At 40.3% G+C, this 19,674-nt stretch overlaps 1 protein-coding gene across 1 annotated transcript in view; it reads right to left on the bottom strand.

Moving 5' to 3' along the window:
• Nucleotides 1-1,045: 1,045 nt before the first annotated feature.
• The window catches only part of LOC138359488 (mucin-7-like), a 40,351-nt gene continuing 21,722 nt past the window's right edge, over nucleotides 1,046-19,674 (bottom strand). Inside the window, exons 3-4 of the mRNA XM_069318780.1 lie at nucleotides 14,199-14,637; nucleotides 1,046-1,143 (exon numbers count right to left, since the gene is read on the bottom strand). Coding sequence (XP_069174881.1) covers nucleotides 1,046-1,143; nucleotides 14,199-14,637 — 537 coding nt within the window. The remainder of the gene's footprint in view (nucleotides 1,144-14,198; nucleotides 14,638-19,674) is intronic.

The following is a 19,674-nucleotide window of genomic DNA, read 5'->3' as shown; positions in this document are numbered from 1 at the left end:
GTGTGTTACAATTATTTAAGTTCAAGAAAAAGAAACATTAAATATAAAAAAGATGAATTACTGAAATATTTAAAATATTCTGCTTTTAGATTTTGACTGAAAGATTACTGGAATAACAAAGAAAACTTGAAATATTGATTGCAGGAACCTGTTTGTTGGTTTTCTCACATTTCAGTACTAGGAATTAGATTCATAAAGGTGAATTTTGATTACAAGCTATATGTCATATTTTGGCATTATACTCCAACTTAATTTTGCCTTTGTGCCTCTTTATTTTACATTGTACTTAAAATCAAGGATAACTAAAATGCTCATAATTAGTACACAATTATTCTCACATTATAACATCTCTACCTTTCCCGAATTATTGTGTTCTTTTGTAAATGTGCCAAGTAACCTGTTTTCAGTTAACCTCGGGTATATATTGAGAAGCAGGTAATAAATGGTAGTGTGTGTGTGTGTGTGTGTGTGTGGAAAATGAGAGTATTGTATATATATATATATATATGCTGACATACCACTATTTTTTTCTGTGAATTGATATAGAATTATAATTGATGAAAGTCTGTTCTTTTATTTAGTTCTCTTTATTGAGATGCATTCAAATGAGGTTACTGTGAGCCTTAACTTTTATGGTAGTAGCTTGATAAGATTTTATAGTTACTTACATTATGTGAAAGTAGGTGCAACATTTAGGCCAAACTAACATATATTTTGCGTGAGAGTGGATGCTACTTCTTAAGTTAAGCCCAAGTGCCAAAATAGTTAGAGTAAAGGCACTCCCGTGAGTATGCAGGTAGCTCAAACTACAGAGTTTGGCATGTCCTCCTAGTAATCCAGAGGATTAACCTCAGAATAAAAGTTTCTTAGAATTAGACAAATGATTGGATCTTTTAGCTTATTATGAGGCATCAAACTTTGGTGGTTGTTAAGCTTGAGTGTTTAGAGTGGAAAGTCCAAAGCAGACCCAGTGTTTCTTAATTTAGTCATTATGATTATGCTGTGCAAATATGATTTACAAAAATGTCATATATATACAGAGTCATCATTTTACAAATGCTTTTGCTCTAGTCTTAAATATCTTTAAACATATGGAAATAGTGATGTTGAAGCGTACACAATTTAATGACTGACAGTACTGCACTGTACAGGTAAAAAATACTCTTATTTTATATTTCACATATGAGAAAATTTTCAGGTGCTAGTATTTTACATATATTCTGTATTTTCCATATGAACATATTTTCCAAGACTCATTATTGTCTTAATTTTTAGTTTAATAATTTTATAAAACTCTCCACTTTTTATTTAAGAATTATTTAAAGTTACGGTAAGTATTATAGATACAAATAGTTTCTTTGGGCTTAGGTTCTATTTGGATTTTGGTGCAATGAAGCGAGCTATTTTATGTTGTATTTTGTTAAGTAACCTCCCAAATTTTTTACTTTTACATTTTTTACAGTTATGAACTGTAATAAGTGTGCTAAACATGATATGAGTACTGTATATAGAAATATTTATGGGGTTAGATGCAATCATATTATTTTAGAAGCTGACTTATCGTTTTTTTTTTTTTTGTTTGTTTTTTAAATAACTGAAAGTCAGTATCAGTGCAACACATTTCTTTAGTAATAAGTATGTAACGCTTTGTGTTTTGCTTGCTAATAATTTCATATGCCAACCTTGTACCATGCTCAGCCAGCCTTTTAACCTGTTAGATTATTTGCTAATTTATGTAGGTGTTTAAGCTAAATGTGTAGCTTTTGTCATATGTCAGTTGTTTATTATGGCTTTCCAGATCGATGCTGACTGGCAGACCATTTCTTGTGACTCCCACAAATCCCTCTCTTTATCCCTTTAGAAATTGGTTTACATACACATAATATGGTTTATAAAGTTGGACTCGACATTCATATCCTTCCACGCAGTAATACTCGGTGACTAAAAGATATATATCAGTTTCAGGAAGCAAATGTTGAGTTTCCAAGGTGCTATAATTTACATAATTATTAGATACTGACTATACCCCTCCAGTAAATGATAGAGGAGAAAAGGAATTTTTTGGGAGATGTCAAGAGGGGCATCATTACCTGATGTAAGTTTAGTGAGAGAATGTCAAAGGGTACAGTTAGAAATTATATTCCTAAGTATCAAGTGTATGAGCAAATGAGAACTCGTCTATGGTGAAAAGTCAATAAGGTAGTTTCAAAGCCAGCAATGTAGCTCATTAAATGTAAACCACTTGTAGTAAGCACCAAAAAACCCTGGTACAAGATCTAAACAGGCACACATCATGATGATAAAGGGCAAGAGTTCTGTTTATCGCATTTGAAATGATTAACTAGTAAGTCTGACTAGTAACGCACAGATATTAGGCCAGGGGTAGCCTCATTTAGTTCATGGGCATTACTTATCATGACTTTAGTGGTCAGAGGTGACCTGTTAGCTGAGGGGGTGACAGACATGACTGTTGGAGACAGATGGTCTACAGGTAATGGAGCACATCCAGCTCTACAACATTACCAGATACAGAAAGGAAGTCAGGATAACTATACTAAATTTACAATGAAATCACAATGGCATGATGTATCTAAGAATATCTTTAGAGCAAGGTTGTGGAATTGAACCCATTTCCTTCCTAGGTCACATGCACTACTCATTGGTTCACAGTGTGCTTAAAAGAAATATTAACTAATGTCTACCTGAACTTAGAAGGAATTTGGAGTCACTGTGTCTTTGGATAACCTAGAACAAGGGTTCAATTGCATCTGCTCCTAAAGATTTTTTAAGACGACATTATTCCTCGATGGAGGACACCAAGGAACTCTAGTTAAGTACTTCAATTAGTGTTTGGAGTAGGATATTCTCAAAATGTTGCCAGGATATCTCTAGGTTGTAAGTTAACTCAGTGGATAGTGATCAAAGTGGACAACGTATATAGTAAATAGTCAAAATACTTGGTGAACAGCATTCATGGTGAATAATTAGTGAGTTGATAAGATACTCGAAGGACAGAGCTTATGATGACCATTAGCAACATGAAGCAGTGTGGCTGATATCAGATGACTACCTGCCAAACACACACCGAAACTACGACGTTGGTACAACGTTCGAACAAGTTTTAACACCACCTAACCAGGTATAACAACCAATATAGCAAGTTGTAACAACGTTTTAATGTCATAAACACGTTAAGTCAAGATGTAACAAGCGGAAAATAGAGACAGTTTCGGTTTGTGTTTCCAGGGTAAAATCTTTTCCCAACTAGAAGTAATTTGATAGAGTATCATCTTGTGTTGGGATGGACTAGGGTGTATTAAGACGCTAAGTAGCCCCTCAGCTATTTGTAGGGAAAAGCAATTACAAGAATTCTAAGGCAGTGTTTTTAATGAGCAGTTTTTAGTTTCCAAATGACACAGTACCATATGTAGTCTCACTACCATATTAATTAGGATGCAAGTTGTCATACACATGAGGATAATTATGTTCTCATGCTAAAGGGAGTTTTTGTATTTGAGTGACATGTTGTGATTGTTGGTATATACAATTATCTTTGCCATTTTAATAATAATGGTAGACATCTTGCAGATGTGAGGTGATAAGTGAATCACTCATCAGGTGGTTGATTCTTTATCTTTCAATTTTTCTATAGTGGTGAATATTGGTGTTTTTTTTCTATAGTGGTGATTATGCTGTGTGAAGAGTTAGCCCGAGTGTTAAAGTAGATGCAGGCGATGAGTCACAGTAACGTGGCTAAAGTATGATGACCAGACCACACACTAGAAGGTGAAGGGACGACAACGTTTCGGTCCGTCCTGGACCATTCTCAAGTCGATTGTGTATTTGAGTGATCGACTTGAGAATGGTCCAGGACAGACCGAAACGTCGTCGTCCCTTCACCTTCTAGTGTGTGGTCTGGTCATCGTTAAAGTAGATGTGAGGAACCTTATATAAACCACTGCCCTGTTACTGTGAGCTGATAGTTAAGTGGAACAGGAGACAAGTGGAGTCATCATTTCTTCTGCTGTGTCAAGAATTATTACAGAACATGTTATTTAATATTTTGAATAATTACATTTTGGATATGATACCATGATACACAATGAATGGTGTATAACTTAAGTTTAGATTATATAACAAAAAATAATTACTGTAGTTCTATTAATTTCCCTATTTGACTTTTTTTCTCTCATATTAAACAACAAACATTTTAAAATGGGCCTTCTTGATCTTTGTTAGTAAGAGTGATTTCAAGTATTTGTTAAAATAATTTAAAAATGGTTGTCTTACTACTTGTTCACATTAAAAAAATATCTCTTTAAAATATTTGGTTTGTCTCTTACCAATCTATGCATATCCCCAGCTATTAAAACCACCTTAATTCTGTTATGTTTGACTGAGCTTTTCATAGCACTTTATCATTAGTTATGCTGGAATCTTCATCTGCTATGACATAAAAGTCGGGACAAAGCAGCACCACTAGAATTTTTGTTTTTATTGCTTTCTCTTTTTTTTTTTTTTTTCTTGTAGCCAATGGTCCATGTTGAGGTTGCATTTACTAGACAGTGTGACCAACAATAACAGAAGATGAATTAGACAATGCTACCCTATTTCTTGGAATTACAACAAAAAACAATAATAAGCTATTTTAAACAGTAGTTTTTGTGGTCGTGAGATGCATTTTGATTACACTGTGGATTCGCGTGTCTAATTATGGCCACTATATTTTATGACTATAATTTATTTATACCACAAATAACCTGGGAAATATGAGCCCTGGAACGGGGGACAAAGGACCGACCAATAAGGCACCCATCAAAGCAGAATGGGTCCGACGGAAGCTGCAGAGCCATCACCAGACACAACACATGTGGTGCAACCCATATATGTAGTTGAGACAATGAATCGTGGGAAAGAGTCCAAATGGAGCCAGAGCACAGAGCTTCCAGGAACAAGAACCTCAAGAATATATAAGGTCTGAAATAGGCCAACAGGCTACAGGTGCTGATGAGAGGAACTGTGCCACCACCTCCCTGGGAAAGTCGGCCAAGACCCATGCCGAAACAAGGATTGGGCCAACACACCCTGTCTACACGTGAGTTGGGCACCGAAGAACATGGCCATCACATCCCGGAACACAATAGTGTTCCGGGATGGGAGAACACTGCGGAATTAGCTGCGTTTGGGAAGAGCAGCTAATACTGCTACAGCAGAGTCCAAGACCCCCACAAACGGCGGTCTCTTCCTCTCCCCCTCCCATCAAGCGCCACAATGGCCATCTGGAGGGAGTCCAAAAGAAACCCCAGGAGATTTAAGAAGCACACGACAGAACCCAAATGCAGATGGGGATGAAGGACATCCGCCACAAGCGCTGCTGACTGCTGACAAGAAGGGAATCTGAGCATGGAGCTGCTCGAGGCCTTCGCCTTGAGAAAGAACGGGAACGAACAAGCAGTCATTGAGGGTTGCAAAAGATGCCTCAGAAACACCTGTAGCAGTCAACACCACATGCGACAAGCAACTAGTGAGAAGAAAATATTGTCTGCCAGCCAGGAAGACTCCAGAACTTTGCCACACATCCAAATAGGAGAAGATCCAAATAGGGTCCATCTGCAAGGCGAAATCTGGGTCTTGCAGAAAGTACACAAACTGCCATAGGAGGTACCCAAGAGGTATTGAACCTCCGAAAGAACGAACCCGACGAGTCTAAGGGCGTGTAGAAATGAACCAGGGAGGGAGCCACACGTAAATCATAACCATTCAGGGAGGAGATATACAAAAACCCCTCTGCCTCCTGCAATGGGCGATCCACCTTGGATGGAATAAGAAACCACATAGTCGAACATGGACCCAGAGGCCCATATCCGACTTTCCTACCAAGCCCCAGAAGCTGCAGTCGAGGGCCCCTGGGCAGAGTCGACGTCCGCACACACCACTAAGAATATAAAAGGCGAGTCCAAGGGAGAGGCTTTTTTTTTTTTTTTTAACCCAAATATCAGTGCCAAGGTTATCGCGGATAACCGAAGTCAATTACATGCTCACTATATCGCATGCTACATGGACATTTCGTTCTGAGTAGCTAAATCTAAGTCAATTACATGCTCACAGGAGAGGTTTCACACAGCCTCACTCCTGTGCCAGTTAAGTCCACTAGGGGCTCACCATAGCCCGTGCTACTTGCAACTTTTTGTTCAAGTAGCTGAATCTAAAACAACAAAGGCTTCAAGGTTGAAAGGGCTGGCTGATAGGAAAATCCCGACGTCCTCGACAAAACTAACAGGATCAACTGCCTCCGTGCCCGATATGAGTCAGCAAGGGAACATTGACGAGCATCAGCCCCAAGCATCAGCTCCTGGAATCATGCACAAAGCGGCGAAATCTGAATGATAGAAATACTAATTTTAATCAAATCTGAAAGGTCATTCCACAATTTGGAACCCTTAATAATTTGCATTACATTTATGCTTTGAGTTGCACTCTAGGACGGAATTTAATTCAAAATCGTAAAGGAACTGGCAGATGAACTAAACCTACCACTGAAATTCCATTTTCTGAGGTTGGAAGAAAACGTGCTCAGATTGGGGACTTGTTTATTTTATAATGGTAAATAATAAATTGATATATAATAAATTAATATATAATAAATTAATTTATTATATAAATTAATAAATAATAAATTAATAATTAATAAAATTATTAGTATATAATAAATAATAATAAATAGTATAATGATAAGCAATTATTTTTAATGTAATCAAATAGCTAATTAGGATGAATGATAAATAATTATTGACTAGTGCATAACAATAAAGTATTAAGGAATAATTATAATGAATAATCCTTAATGATAAAGGAGAGATCAATTACAATTAATAACTACATCCATAGGTAGTAAATGAAAGTTGCATTAATTAGACTAATTACAATTCATGGGAATATTTCTTAGCTATCTGCAGGCTTATCACTTTGGGGGTTCCGGCGGAGCACCCCCAATCCTGCGATGGCCCCAATCCTGCGATGGCTCAGCTGTTATATAAGAGCAGCTGCTGTCTTGTGAAAGGGGCCCACGCCGTCTCCGTCCCGGTTTATATAACCTCGGGTCAATGCGCGCGCAGCTTGGGCGCGGATAAAGTCAGCTTCCAGACATACGTTTTCTTCCACTCAGAAAACCCACCGTTTTTGGGAAACAGTGTTCTTTTTCAGAAAATCTATGGACCAAGGGATAGTAGCCCCTAGATTGGAAGTATGGAAATGTTACCCCTATTTTCAAAAAGGGGGCAGAAAGAGCAACCCAGAAAACTACCCTCCGAGCAGCATGACGCCTCATATTTTTTATGTTTTGTATTTATGTATGTATATATACAAGAGTTCTTAAATTCTTGTAAAACCACTAGCACACAATAGCTTTTCGGGTAGGCCCTTAATTCAAATTTTCCCTGGAATATAACTCCAGAAGATATGTACATTTATCGTTAATGACATAATTTCTACCCAAAAATATAATTTAGTACAGAAACTCAATTTTCAAAAGATATACTAACTAGATAAATATTTATATGCGTGTCACCTACTGCAATTTTAATGAGTTTTTTTCGAAACGGAGAAGTTGCATAAAAAGTATTATAAACACATTTGTAAAAACCAAGATTAAATATAAGAGGTACCAGGCTGATGGCCACACCAGCAGCAGCGCCGCTCGGGTCAACAGTGTGGATGGACGTCCATCTAAATTTAAATTTGTGCTTGAACTAGTGTCAGACACGATATCATAACACGAAACCGTAAAATAAAACAAACCGAGACACCAACAGAACGTTGTAAGATGCAAATAAAGTGATTGTGTAAGGTGTGAGTAGAGTGTTTTGAAGCTGGTGTTGAGGCCTCTTGCCTGCTGACTCCTGAAGACAACAACACTAAATGGTAAGTGTTCCACTGCTTCTCTCTAGTTACCTAACTGCATGTATTTATATATTTGGTGTTGAAGTAACAGGGATATACGTCACTGGTTGCCTAGTGACAATACGAATGGGGTTTTGTTGCATGCAAGTGTCTCGTCACCATGACCATTGACTGCCACTTTGGCCCAAAGCTCAGCAAGATGTAAACATTGCCACCTAACATGAAACTCTATGCGTACTAGTGGCTTTAAATAAATAAATAATAAATGTTTATTGAGGTAAAGTATATACATACAAGAGGTTTTACAAAAATTGATAGATTTATAGATAGAGCTAGTACATGCAATGCCTAAAGCCACTATTACGCAAAGCGTTCCGGGCAGTATTTAGGTATTGTATGTACTAGCTCTATCTATAAATCAATCAGAATGTTTGTAACTCTGTATGTACTTTTCCTAAATAAAATATTATTATAACACATCACCCAGCCTGCCAGGAGGCGTGATATAGTGGCTAGTGGCTTTACAAGAACGTTAAAATCATCATTGCTATGTACTCTCTTAACCCCTCAAAATATCTTCTTATATATAAATAAATATAACCGTAAACCAGGGGTTCGCTCAGCCCACAACACACGCTTCTAATTGAACATGTGAACGCTAATGCTCATCTGGCCATATATTTATATAAAAGAAAATTCTTGTTCGAGGTCAGAGGTCAGAGGGTTGCAGTTAGCACCACACAACCTTCCATGGCGTGTCTTAGGGGGGGGGGGGGGTCAGGGTCGATGGCAGTGCCATCTCTGAACGGGAATTGACCTCCTGTATCCCCCCATTCACAGTCAGTGGATATGAAATGGGGAGGGTGTGGGTATGTGGAGATGGGTAGACTGTGAAGAGGTTTACAGCTGTGAAAGACAGTTTGTTGTGAAAATAGTTACAGTGATGAGGGGAAGCGGCAAAGGTGTGTGAAGGGGGAGGGGGTGACAGGGAGGGATATTTGTGTGGGGTTGGAGACTCTGGAAGGGAGTATGTGGTTGGAGACTCTGGGAGGGAGCATGTGGTTGGAGGCTCTGGGAGGGAGTATGTGGTTGGAGACTCTGGGAGGGAGCATGTGGTTGGAGGCTCTGGGAGGGAGTATGTGGTTGGAGAGACTGGGAGGGAGTATGTGGTTGGAGACTCTGGGAGGGAGTATGTGGTTGGAGACTCTGGGAGGGAGCATGTGGTTGGAGGCTCTGGGAGGGAGTATGTGGTGGACTCTGGAGGGAGTGGGAGGGAGTATGTGGTTGGAGACTCTGGGAGGGAGTATGTGGTTGGAGACTCTGGGAGGGAGTATGTGGTTGGAGACTCTGGGAGGGAGTATGTGGTTGGAGACTCTGGGAGGGAGTATGTGGTTGGAGACTGGGAAGGAGCAGGTCTCATCTGGGGATGACGAGATGGGGAGGGTGTGTGTAGGGGTTATTTGATTGGGGGGGGCGTGTTTGGGGAGGATGAAAGGGAGAGGGCTTGTGTGGGGGAGGTGGGGAGGGTTTGTGTTGGGGGGAGGGTGTTCGTGGTAGTCATTAACCCCATCAAGGCTTACCTGCTTGATGAGATTCTGGGAGTTAGTTCTTCTACTCCCCAAGCCCGGCGCAAGGCCAGGCTTGAGAGGGCACCTCATCTTGTGTGATATAATAGTGCTTGGCTTCCACCATACATTTCATAATCGTTGCCCAGTGATGGCCATTGTTTACTATCAAATAATGAGCAATGTGTGTAGCAGGTTCACACTGCTAGGAGTACCTCATGCTGGGTAATTGAGATCATTAAGGAATTACTGTTACAAAGAGATAGCTTGTTTACAAGCAATTTAAGTTTGATTCTTTAACGTGAGCTGTACGTTCAAAGCGACCGTTAATCTGAAGATGTAGAACTCATATTTGTGTCTTATAATTCAATTTTCTATGCAGTTCCTTGTAATTTATATTAGGCTTTGATTACTTATAACACGAATTTTATATGATTCATAATGTAATTATTTTCTTTAAAAAATTATTTTGTTTAGAGATATGTCACAGTTTAATTTGTAAAAGAGGATATTCGTTTTCAATTTGTCTTAAAATTGAAGTAAAATTTTTATGGATACATGCTGCTTCAGTACACCTGAATTGTAACTGCTTATATATAAATGTTTTACGATTAAAGCTTCTGAATCCGAGTCCTAACACATACCTTGCGAAGAACAGTGACGTAGCATGTAGCATTCCTGGGAGAGTGGAAGTCAAGGTCGTGTGTGTGTGTGTGTGTGTGTGTGTGTGGTATTCTATTTTGCCATAAAATCCGGCATGGCCGTAAGTCCTGCAAAACGGTGCCATATTTCAGGGTTTGTGTAATTACGTCTCTTTGTCAGGCGAATGAACACCACAGTCGCTTGACTAAATTTCCACCCGTTTCCAGAACTATTGAAAAGCGAATAGGTTGTTCGCAGAAGATGGCTTGGGCAGCGACTTGGTGAACTCTGGTTAGGCTGTACACTTATGGGGCCGAGGTACACATGTTTACCTTCTTTTGATAATTACTTAACAACCGTTATGGTTGTTAATATATATGGATGGGCTTGGCAGTATATCTAGTATAGCAGATGATGAGTCACAATAACGTGGCTGAAATATGTTGACCAGACCACACACTAGAAAATGAAGGGACGACGACGTTTCGGTCCGTCCTGGACCATTCTCAAGTCGACCATTCTCACAATCGACTTGAGAATGGTCCAGGACGGACCGAAACGTCGTCGTCCCTTCATTTTCTAGTATCTATTATTCAATTTTTATATAATTTCTAGTCAGATTTGTAGGGCTGAGGATGATTTAGAGAGTTGTAGCTGTACACCCAGCGTCATGATAGAAGTAATGGGGAAACAACAATGCCGTAGTGCTTGAATGAAGGTGAAGGAAAGACACAATATATGTACAAGTGTATTAAAAAACAAATTTTCTGATATAACCTACATCCTTTCTCAAGATACTGTATACAATATTTTGAACGTATATATTAGCATTAAGAAAAAATGTAGGCTACATCTGAAAATTAGTTTTTTAATACGCATATATATATTGGGTCTTTCCATCACCTTCATAAAAATAATACAAAAGCTATGTTTAGAAGCGCTAAAATGCGTGAAATGGTTATGTATTTCCTTTATTAATTGTTTTCACGTATTAAATGATAGTCTTTTATTGTATTATCGTCTTTCCAATTAAATTTTGGGAGTGTCATTCCTGGAGTGAGTTCAGGGAGTGCTGTACTCCACAAGCCTAGCTTGGGGCCTGACTTCTCTTGTTATTTAAATTTAATAACAAAATGTAAAATGTATATTATAAAAGACAATTGATTTTACTATTTTGACATTTATTTTGAAGAAAACTGATAGTTTTTAACACTTTTAACCAACTTAAAAATATATTTTTATTTCTGCCCCATGATTGTAGGGAGAGAAAGGGTGGGGGGGATTGACGGGTAGGGTGGGAGGGGGGGAGGGGGAGTGATTGTGGTATTAACATGATTATGGGTTATAAAATCCAGAGGCCACAATAAGTAACTCTTGTTGAATATGTTTGGATTATGCATGGCACTGCAAATTACCATGCAGCTGAGATGGTGGTCCCGCGTCGATATAATGAGCTTGTAACCTTGACCTTTCGAGTCAGACATTCTTGTGAGGTTATGGTGTGTAGGAAGAACACTGTCGACACCTTGGCGTGCTGCTAAGAATGGTAACCACAGATTACAGTACCTGGCCGCCCCCGGCTGAATGACACTAGTGTTGATTTAACTATATATACCAGAGTTCGATGTGATAAATCCCCCGCCTAGTACACACAGAAATCACAATAGCGTGATGCATCAAATGAAGAAATCCACAAGGGCCGTGATGAGGGTTCGAACTTAGGCCCCGGGATGATTCCAGACGCTGCCTTAGTCGACTAGGCCACTACTGATCATCCCCGCCGTAAGTTCGAACCCTCATCACGGCCCGTGTGGATTTGTCCCCGCCTAGTATTCATTAAGTTAATTGTTAAACTAAGTTTGATATGATGTAAACCCGGCCTAGTACTCATTAAGATTAGTGTTAAATTAAGCTCGCGTTGACATAAATCCCGCCTAGTTTCATTAAGCTTAATGTTAATATAAGCTCTAAATTATTAACTTTATGGAACAGCCGTGCTGCCTGGATGAACAGTAGGCAAACAACGACAGGTACTTAACGGTAATTGACCATGAATTAGTGCCTCTACACTTTGGTGTTTGGCTTAAGGCCTATTAGCGGGAGGAGTTATTAAGGCAGCCACGGTAGCCTACTGACCAACCAGTAAGTATGATCGAGATTGTTTGTACGAGATTGAAATTGAAATAAGTTTATTGAGGTAAAATACACACAAAGGGATGAGGTAGCTCAAGCTATTCTCACCCCGTTCAGTACATCGTGTTAATACATACATATAAACACATCACAAACAATAAACATTACCAAGCACTCTGAGAGATAAACATCTACATTTTCTAATTTATACGAGATTATTGTTTGTTGTTTTAGATTTAGCTACTCAGAACGAAATGTCCATGTTGACCAAACCACACACTAGAAGGTGAAGGGACGACGACATTTCGATCCGTCCAGGACCATTCTCAAGTCGATTGTGGAATCGACTCGAGAATTCGGTCCAGGACGGACCGAAACGTCGTCGTCCCTTCACTTTGTAGTGTGTGGTCTGCTCAACATATTTCAGCCACGTTATTGTGACTCCTCGTCCGAAATGTCCTTGTAGCACGGGCTATGGTGAGCCCGTAAACGAGATTACTAAAGTAATATACACAGAGACGCAATGTACACCTCTCTGTGACTATTTCTGCCTTTACACCTTTATAAATCATTACACTATTCCACTTTACTTCCCACGAAGAAAACAAATTATTGGGGGGAAAATGACAAAATTTTGTATTAATTCTAGTTATCAGAGAGAGGAAGCTTGTAAATATATATATACTTGTATATATATATTATATATATATATATATATATATATATATATATATATATATATATATATATATATATATATATATATATATATATATATATGTCGTACCTAGTAGCCAGAACTCACTTCTCAGCCTACTATGCGAGGCCCGATTTGCCTAATAAGCCAAGTTTTACTGAATTAATATATTTTCTCTAATTTTTTTCTTATGAAATGATAAAGCTACCCATTTCATTATGTATGAGGTCAATTTTTTTTATTGGAGTTAAAATTAACGTAGATATATGACCGAACCTAACCAACCCTACCTAACCTAACCTAACCTATCTTTATAGGTTAGGTTAGGTTAGGTAGCCGAAAACGTTAGGTTAGGTTAGGTTAGGTAGGTTAGGTTGTCGAAAAAACATTAATTCATGAAAACTAGGCTTATTAGGCAAATCGGGCCATGCATAGTAGGCTGAGAAGTGAGTTCTGGCTACTAGGTACGACATATATATATATATATATATATATATATATATATATATATATATATATATATATATATATATATATATATATGTCGTACCTAGTAGCCAGAACGCACTTCTATGCCTACTATTCAAGGCCCGATTTGCCTAATAAGCCAAGTTTTCATGAATTAATTGTTTTTCGACTACCTAACCTATCTAACCTAACCTAACCTAACGTTTTCGGCTACCTAACCTAACTGATAAAGATAGGTTAGGTTAGGTTAGGTAGGGTTGGTTAGGTTCGGTCATATATCTACATTAATTTTAACTCCAATAAAAAAAAATTGACGTCATACGTAATGAAATGGGTAGCTTTATAATTTCATAAGAAAAAAATTAGAGAAAATATACTAATTCATGAAAACTTGGCTTATTAGGCAAATCGGGCCTTGAATAGTAGGCATAGAAGTGCGTTCTGGCTATTAGGTACGACATATATATATATATATATATATATATATATATATATATATATATATATATATATATATATATATATATATATATATATATCGAGTACTCCAAGATCGAACTAATGGCCTTCTCAAGGATGCAGCCCCACGGCAGTTGCTTAACTCCCGGGTACCAATTTACCGCTAGGTGAATAGGGGCATTAGGTGAAAGGGATCATGTCTGTCCCGCTGGGAAATCGAACACGCGATCCCCGATAGCGAGTCGAGGGCGTAGCTACAGTACTTTTTACATAACACAACAAGTGAGGGTAAATAAATAAAAGGAGAACATCTGGGAGAGCTATTGGCACTGTACTTGTGGTCTCTGGCACTATATTTGTGGTCTCTGGCACTGTACTTGTGGTCTCTGACACTGTACTTGTGGTCTCTGGCACTGTACATGTGGTCTCTGGCACTGTATTTATGGTCTCTGGCACTGTATATGTGGTCTCTGGCACTGTATATGTGGTCTCTGGCACTGTATTTGTGGTCTCTGGCACTGTACTGGTGATCTCTGGCACTGTACTGGTGATCTCTGGCACTATATTTGTGGTCTCTGGCACTGCACTTGTGGTCTCTGGCACTGTACTGGTGATCTCTGGCACTGTACTTGTGGTCTCTGGCACTGCACTTGTGATCTCTGGTACTGTACTTGTGGTCTCTGACACTGTATTTGTGGTCTCTGGCACTGCACTTGTGGTCTCTGGCACTGTACTTGGGGTCTCTGGCACTGTTTGTACTCGAGATCTCTGGCACTGTTATATACAAAAAATCAGAATTAATAAATATATAAACTACGTATCTCGACTGCAGTTTAGTGAAGTTGTATAATAATAAAAATTAGTAATTATTTATTTTGTAACAACCTAGGGATAATATATAATATTTTTGTCACTCGTGTATAATGTTAATTATACATTATAATTATACCCACGAAGGTTATAACTCCCAGGTGCCTCTTTACTGCTAGGTGAATAGAGGCTCTGGCGCAAGGAAATCTACCGAGGCGTTTCGTCCTACCCGGGAATCGAACCGGGGGCCAGTAAGTTGTGAGGCGACTGTGGTGAGCAGAGGTTGCGTGGGGGAGGATATTCTGGGAAGGATATCGACCAGTGTGAGTCATGTCACGTAGTCACGTCACGTAGTCACGTCCTTGACTTCTCCCCCACACCCGGTGCTGTGAGTCGGGTGGCGGCGGGTAGGCATGAGACAGCGGGTGGTGGCGGGTGGCAGAGGCGGCGGCGGCGGGTAGCGGCGGGGGATACGGTGGGTGGTGTGTAGGTGGAGCCAGCAAGGGGAAGTGGCCTGTTGTTGTTATAGATTCAGCTACTCGGAACAAGTTCCAAGTAGCACGGGCTATGGTGAAGCCCGTAGCTTACCTGACAAATGAGCGGGACAAGTAGCACGGGCTATGGTGAGTCCGTAGCTTACCTGACAAAGGAGCGGGGCAAGTAGCACGGGCTATGGTGAGCCCGTAGTGGACTGACCTGGCACAGGAGCGTTGCTGTTTTGGGACGTGGCCGTGGGGGACAGGTTTTGAAGCTGTCAACGAGGAGAGTGGGGTGGGGTGGGGGGATAGGACTAGGCAAGGCTTATCAGGAAGAGAGGTGGGGGGGGGGGAGGCAGGATACTTCTTATCAGCGAAGGAAGGCGGTGGCGGAAGCACACAACACAGATTAAAAGATAAATATCTTAAAATAAGTAGTTATTGATCGTTAAAGTAGCTTATACTTGAGTTTGCCATTAAAATCTGGCGGGACGGTTTTGGGAAGTCAGTTTAATGCGTCAGTCACGCTGCCTCCTCAGGGTGGAGGCAGACTCCATACACAGCTTCAAATGGGCTCCGGAATCTGTACATCAGATTCATGAACCTGCGCTGCGATTCTAGGGAAGATAAGAAACTTGAACGATTGTCATGCCCTTCAAGAAGACCTGGCCAAAATAAGTGTAAGGAGCACCACTTGCCAAATTAAATTTAATGTGAACAAATGTCATTACAGAGGAATCACAATAGCGTGATGCATGTTGACCAGACCACACACTTAGAAGGTGAAGGGACGACGACGTTTCGGTCCGTTCTGGATCATTCTCAAGTACATCAACAAACTGGACAATCGACTTGAGAATGGTCCAGGACGGACCGAAACGTCGTCGTCCCTTCACCTTCTAGTGTGTGATCTGGTCAACATACTTCAGCCACGTTATTGTGACTCATCGCCTGCAGCGTGATGCATCATATGATAGGCCCTTGTGGATTTGTTCAACATGCCATGTTACGGAATGTGGAATAGGAAAAAAATGGATCACACACAACCTACAAGTTGTGATGAAAAAGCTATACTAAATTCTGATACCGAAAGAGATCTAGAACATGGTTATCAATTCTGATAACGAAAGAGATCTAGAACATGGTTATCAATTCTGATAACGAAAGAGATCTAGAACATGGTTACCTGAGGTCCACATAAAGATCATTGTGAGGAGCTTATGGTACACTTTCCAATTTGGGAATTGCTTATATATACATGGTGAAATACTGAAGAAGTAGTTCACAACCTTTGTGAGACCGGAGTTGGAATATTGAAGAGGTTGTATGGTGCCCTTATCTCGAGAAGTATATCAACAAACTGGAAAAATGTGTAAAGACATGCAAATAAATTGCTTCCGGAAATGAAAGACAAGAGCTACTGGGAGTGGTAAAGAGGCATTAAATATGCCAAAACTAGAAGATAGAAGAAAATGAGGTGATATGATTACCACATACAAAATAGTAATGGAAACCGACAAAAACAATAAGGAACAATTCCCGAGACCTGGAACTTCAAGAAGAGGTCCTAGATTTAAGTTAGCTAAACAAGGCTATCGAAGAAATATACGAAAATTCACTTTCGCAGAGTGGTAGACGGTTGAAACAAGTTAAGTGAGAAGGTGGCGGAGGCCTAATCCTGTCAGTAGTTTCAAAGCGTTATATGACAAAGAGTGCTGGGAAGACGGGACACCACGAGCGTAGCTCTCATCCCGTAACTACACATAATTACCAGTTGATTGACGGTTGAGAGGCGGAACCAAAGAGCCGAAGCTCAACCCCCGCAAGCACAATTAGGTGAGCACACATGCAATATACATCACAATATACATCTATTTCAGCATGCATACTGAGTATATACACACAAGCAACTTGCATCAGTCACACGACCTCCTCAACATGTATACACATTCAACACAGCTTCTCATGAAACACTCTCTTTTCCGTTGAGTTCCATTTGTACCATTGAGTGCCGAGTCTGCCACAAAGGGCCGAGTGACTCGCTCGTGGAGTGGCAGACACCGTGACTAAAGTGCCGGGCCGCGTGTGGGAAGTGGAGAGCCCCGGTCCTTCCTTGTTAAAAATGGATGAAGTGGAAAGCCTTCCTCCCGAGGCTCTGTTGGTAATATGGGGAGCATCTCCTGACCAAACCAACTCTATCTCAGCCTATTTTCACATGTGTCGGATTACATATATACATATGTAATCCGTATATATTACATATATATATATTCAGTTGCATATAGTCCTGGGGACCATTCAGGCTTGTTCGCATATAAAATATATATATACGTGGTCCAGGGGGGAAATGCGTGCTGTATTTTGGGCAAGCACCCAACCTCCGAAGAGCTGGACGAGGTCTTCGAACACTGATTGTTATATATGTGTGTGTGTGTGTGTGTGTGTTCTCTCTGAACTGTAGCAATGTAATAAAATAAAGTCAAATAAAATGAATAAAAAATAATGGGGAGGGGGGTAGAAGAAAAGATTAAAGTGTTCAGTGAGAACCCACAAGATCTTCTCTGAATACTTTTTATTTTCTTCTTCGAGGCTATGGGTCCCCACAATTGCACCAGAGGTGGTAGGTACCCCCCTATTCTCTCTCTCTCTCTCTCTCTCTCTCTCTCTCTCTCTCTCTCTCTCTCTCTCTCTCTCTCTCTCTCTCTCTCTCTCTCTCTCTCTCTCTCTCTCTCTCTCTCTCTCTCTCTCAATAATATAAATAATATGAACAATTTTAGTTGGATATAAAATGAAGCTGCCTCGCATGGGACAATAGGCTTTCTGCACTTTATTTATATATTCTTATTGTGGTAAGTCGTTGACATATATTAGGGAGACGATGGGTCCCAGTACGACCCTTGTACCCGCTCATTGTCACATCCCCCCCCCCCTCATATCGTGAGCGTGTGTACTCACCTAGTTGTGCTTGCGGGGGTTGAGCTCCGGTTCTTTGGTCTCCCTTCTCAAGATGCAATCGACTGGTGTACAGGGTCTTGAGTCTATTAGGCTCTATCATATCTACATTTGAAATTGTGTATGAAGTCTGCTCCACCACCTCGCTTCTTAATTCATGCTACTGCTTAACTCTAACACAGTGTTAACAGCTTTAAGTGTAGATATGATAGAGAACAGTAGGCTCAGGAACCTGTACATTAGTTGATTGACAGTTGAGAGGCGGGACCAAATAGTTAGAGCTCAACCCCCGCAAGCACTACTAGGTGAGTACAGAAACAAATAGTTGTAAAGTCTCTGTAACTCATTTGGGTATTTAGTTTGCTCCTGTTTTTTATTGTGCGAGTATCACCAGTGCTAAACAATGTTACTATCTTTCCTGTCAATTCCCCTGAGAATTTTGTATGTGGTAGTCATGTCTCCACCACCACCTCATTCTTCCAGCGACGTGATGTTTAATTTGTGTAGCTTTTCCTGGTAACTCATACGTCTCAGTTCTGGGACTAGTCTGTTGGCATACCTCTGAACCTTTGTCTTAACTTCGTCTTGTGCTTGACTAGTTATGGACTCTACGCTGGAGCTGCATACTTCAGGATTTGTCTTACATATGTGGTATATAAGATTCTAAATGATTCCTTACACAAATTTCTAAAAGACATTTCTTATGCTGGACAACCTGGTATATGCTACTGATGATATCCTTTTGACGTGTGCTTCAGGTGACATGTTTGGTTTGATCCTCAGATCTTTTCATCTACTTGATTATTGAAAGATTTCATCTCCCATTTGGTCTCCTATTACTTTGCGAGGTTAAAACTTTACAAATATTACTTTGCACTTGCTTCGGTTAGAACTCAAATAACCACTTGTTGGACCATTCCTTCAGTTTGTCCAGGTCATCTTGTAGCTTTTTGATATCTTGCTGTGTGTGTGTGTGGACTCGCCTAGTTGTACTCAGCTAGTTGCGCTTGCGGGGGGGGGGGGGGGTTGAGCATTGGCTCTTAGGTCCCGCCTCTCAACTGTGCGTGCGCGCGCGCTTACGTGTTTACTCCTCGAATCGTCTGCTATTTAGATTTTTCAAGACATTGTTTAAAGTGGTGCAGCAGATGTAAAGTGTTGTGTAGACGTCCAGCAGCTGCCGTGCCCAGCTGCTGTCCCCAGCTGCTGTCCCCAGCTGCCGTGCCCAGCTGCTGTCCCCAGCTGCTGTCCCCAGCTGCTGTCCCCAGCTGCTGTCCCCAGCTGCTGTCCCCAGCTGCAGGTGGAAGCCAGCGGTGGCACAGCCCTCGCCAAACGGTTGCTCTCTTTAACACTAGACGGAAGATAATGTTTGGCCATGTTTCTCATTAGCAAAAAACGTATCTTGTTTCTCTTGTCAGTAACGGAAGCTGCTTTGGTTCGCCGTGCCTGGGTGCGCCTATTCAAGTGCTCCCTGAATGGGTAATTGTGACAGGTCGTCTGCTAGCAGTTGTTGTTATAGATTCAGCTACTCGGAAGATTCAGTAGCACGGGCTATGGTGAGCCCGTAGTGGACTTA

This window comes from Procambarus clarkii, chromosome 8 (genome assembly GCF_040958095.1).
Source record: "Procambarus clarkii isolate CNS0578487 chromosome 8, FALCON_Pclarkii_2.0, whole genome shotgun sequence".
NCBI lineage: Eukaryota > Metazoa > Arthropoda > Malacostraca > Decapoda > Cambaridae > Procambarus > Procambarus clarkii.
This window is presented reverse-complemented; position numbering and strand designations above follow the sequence as displayed.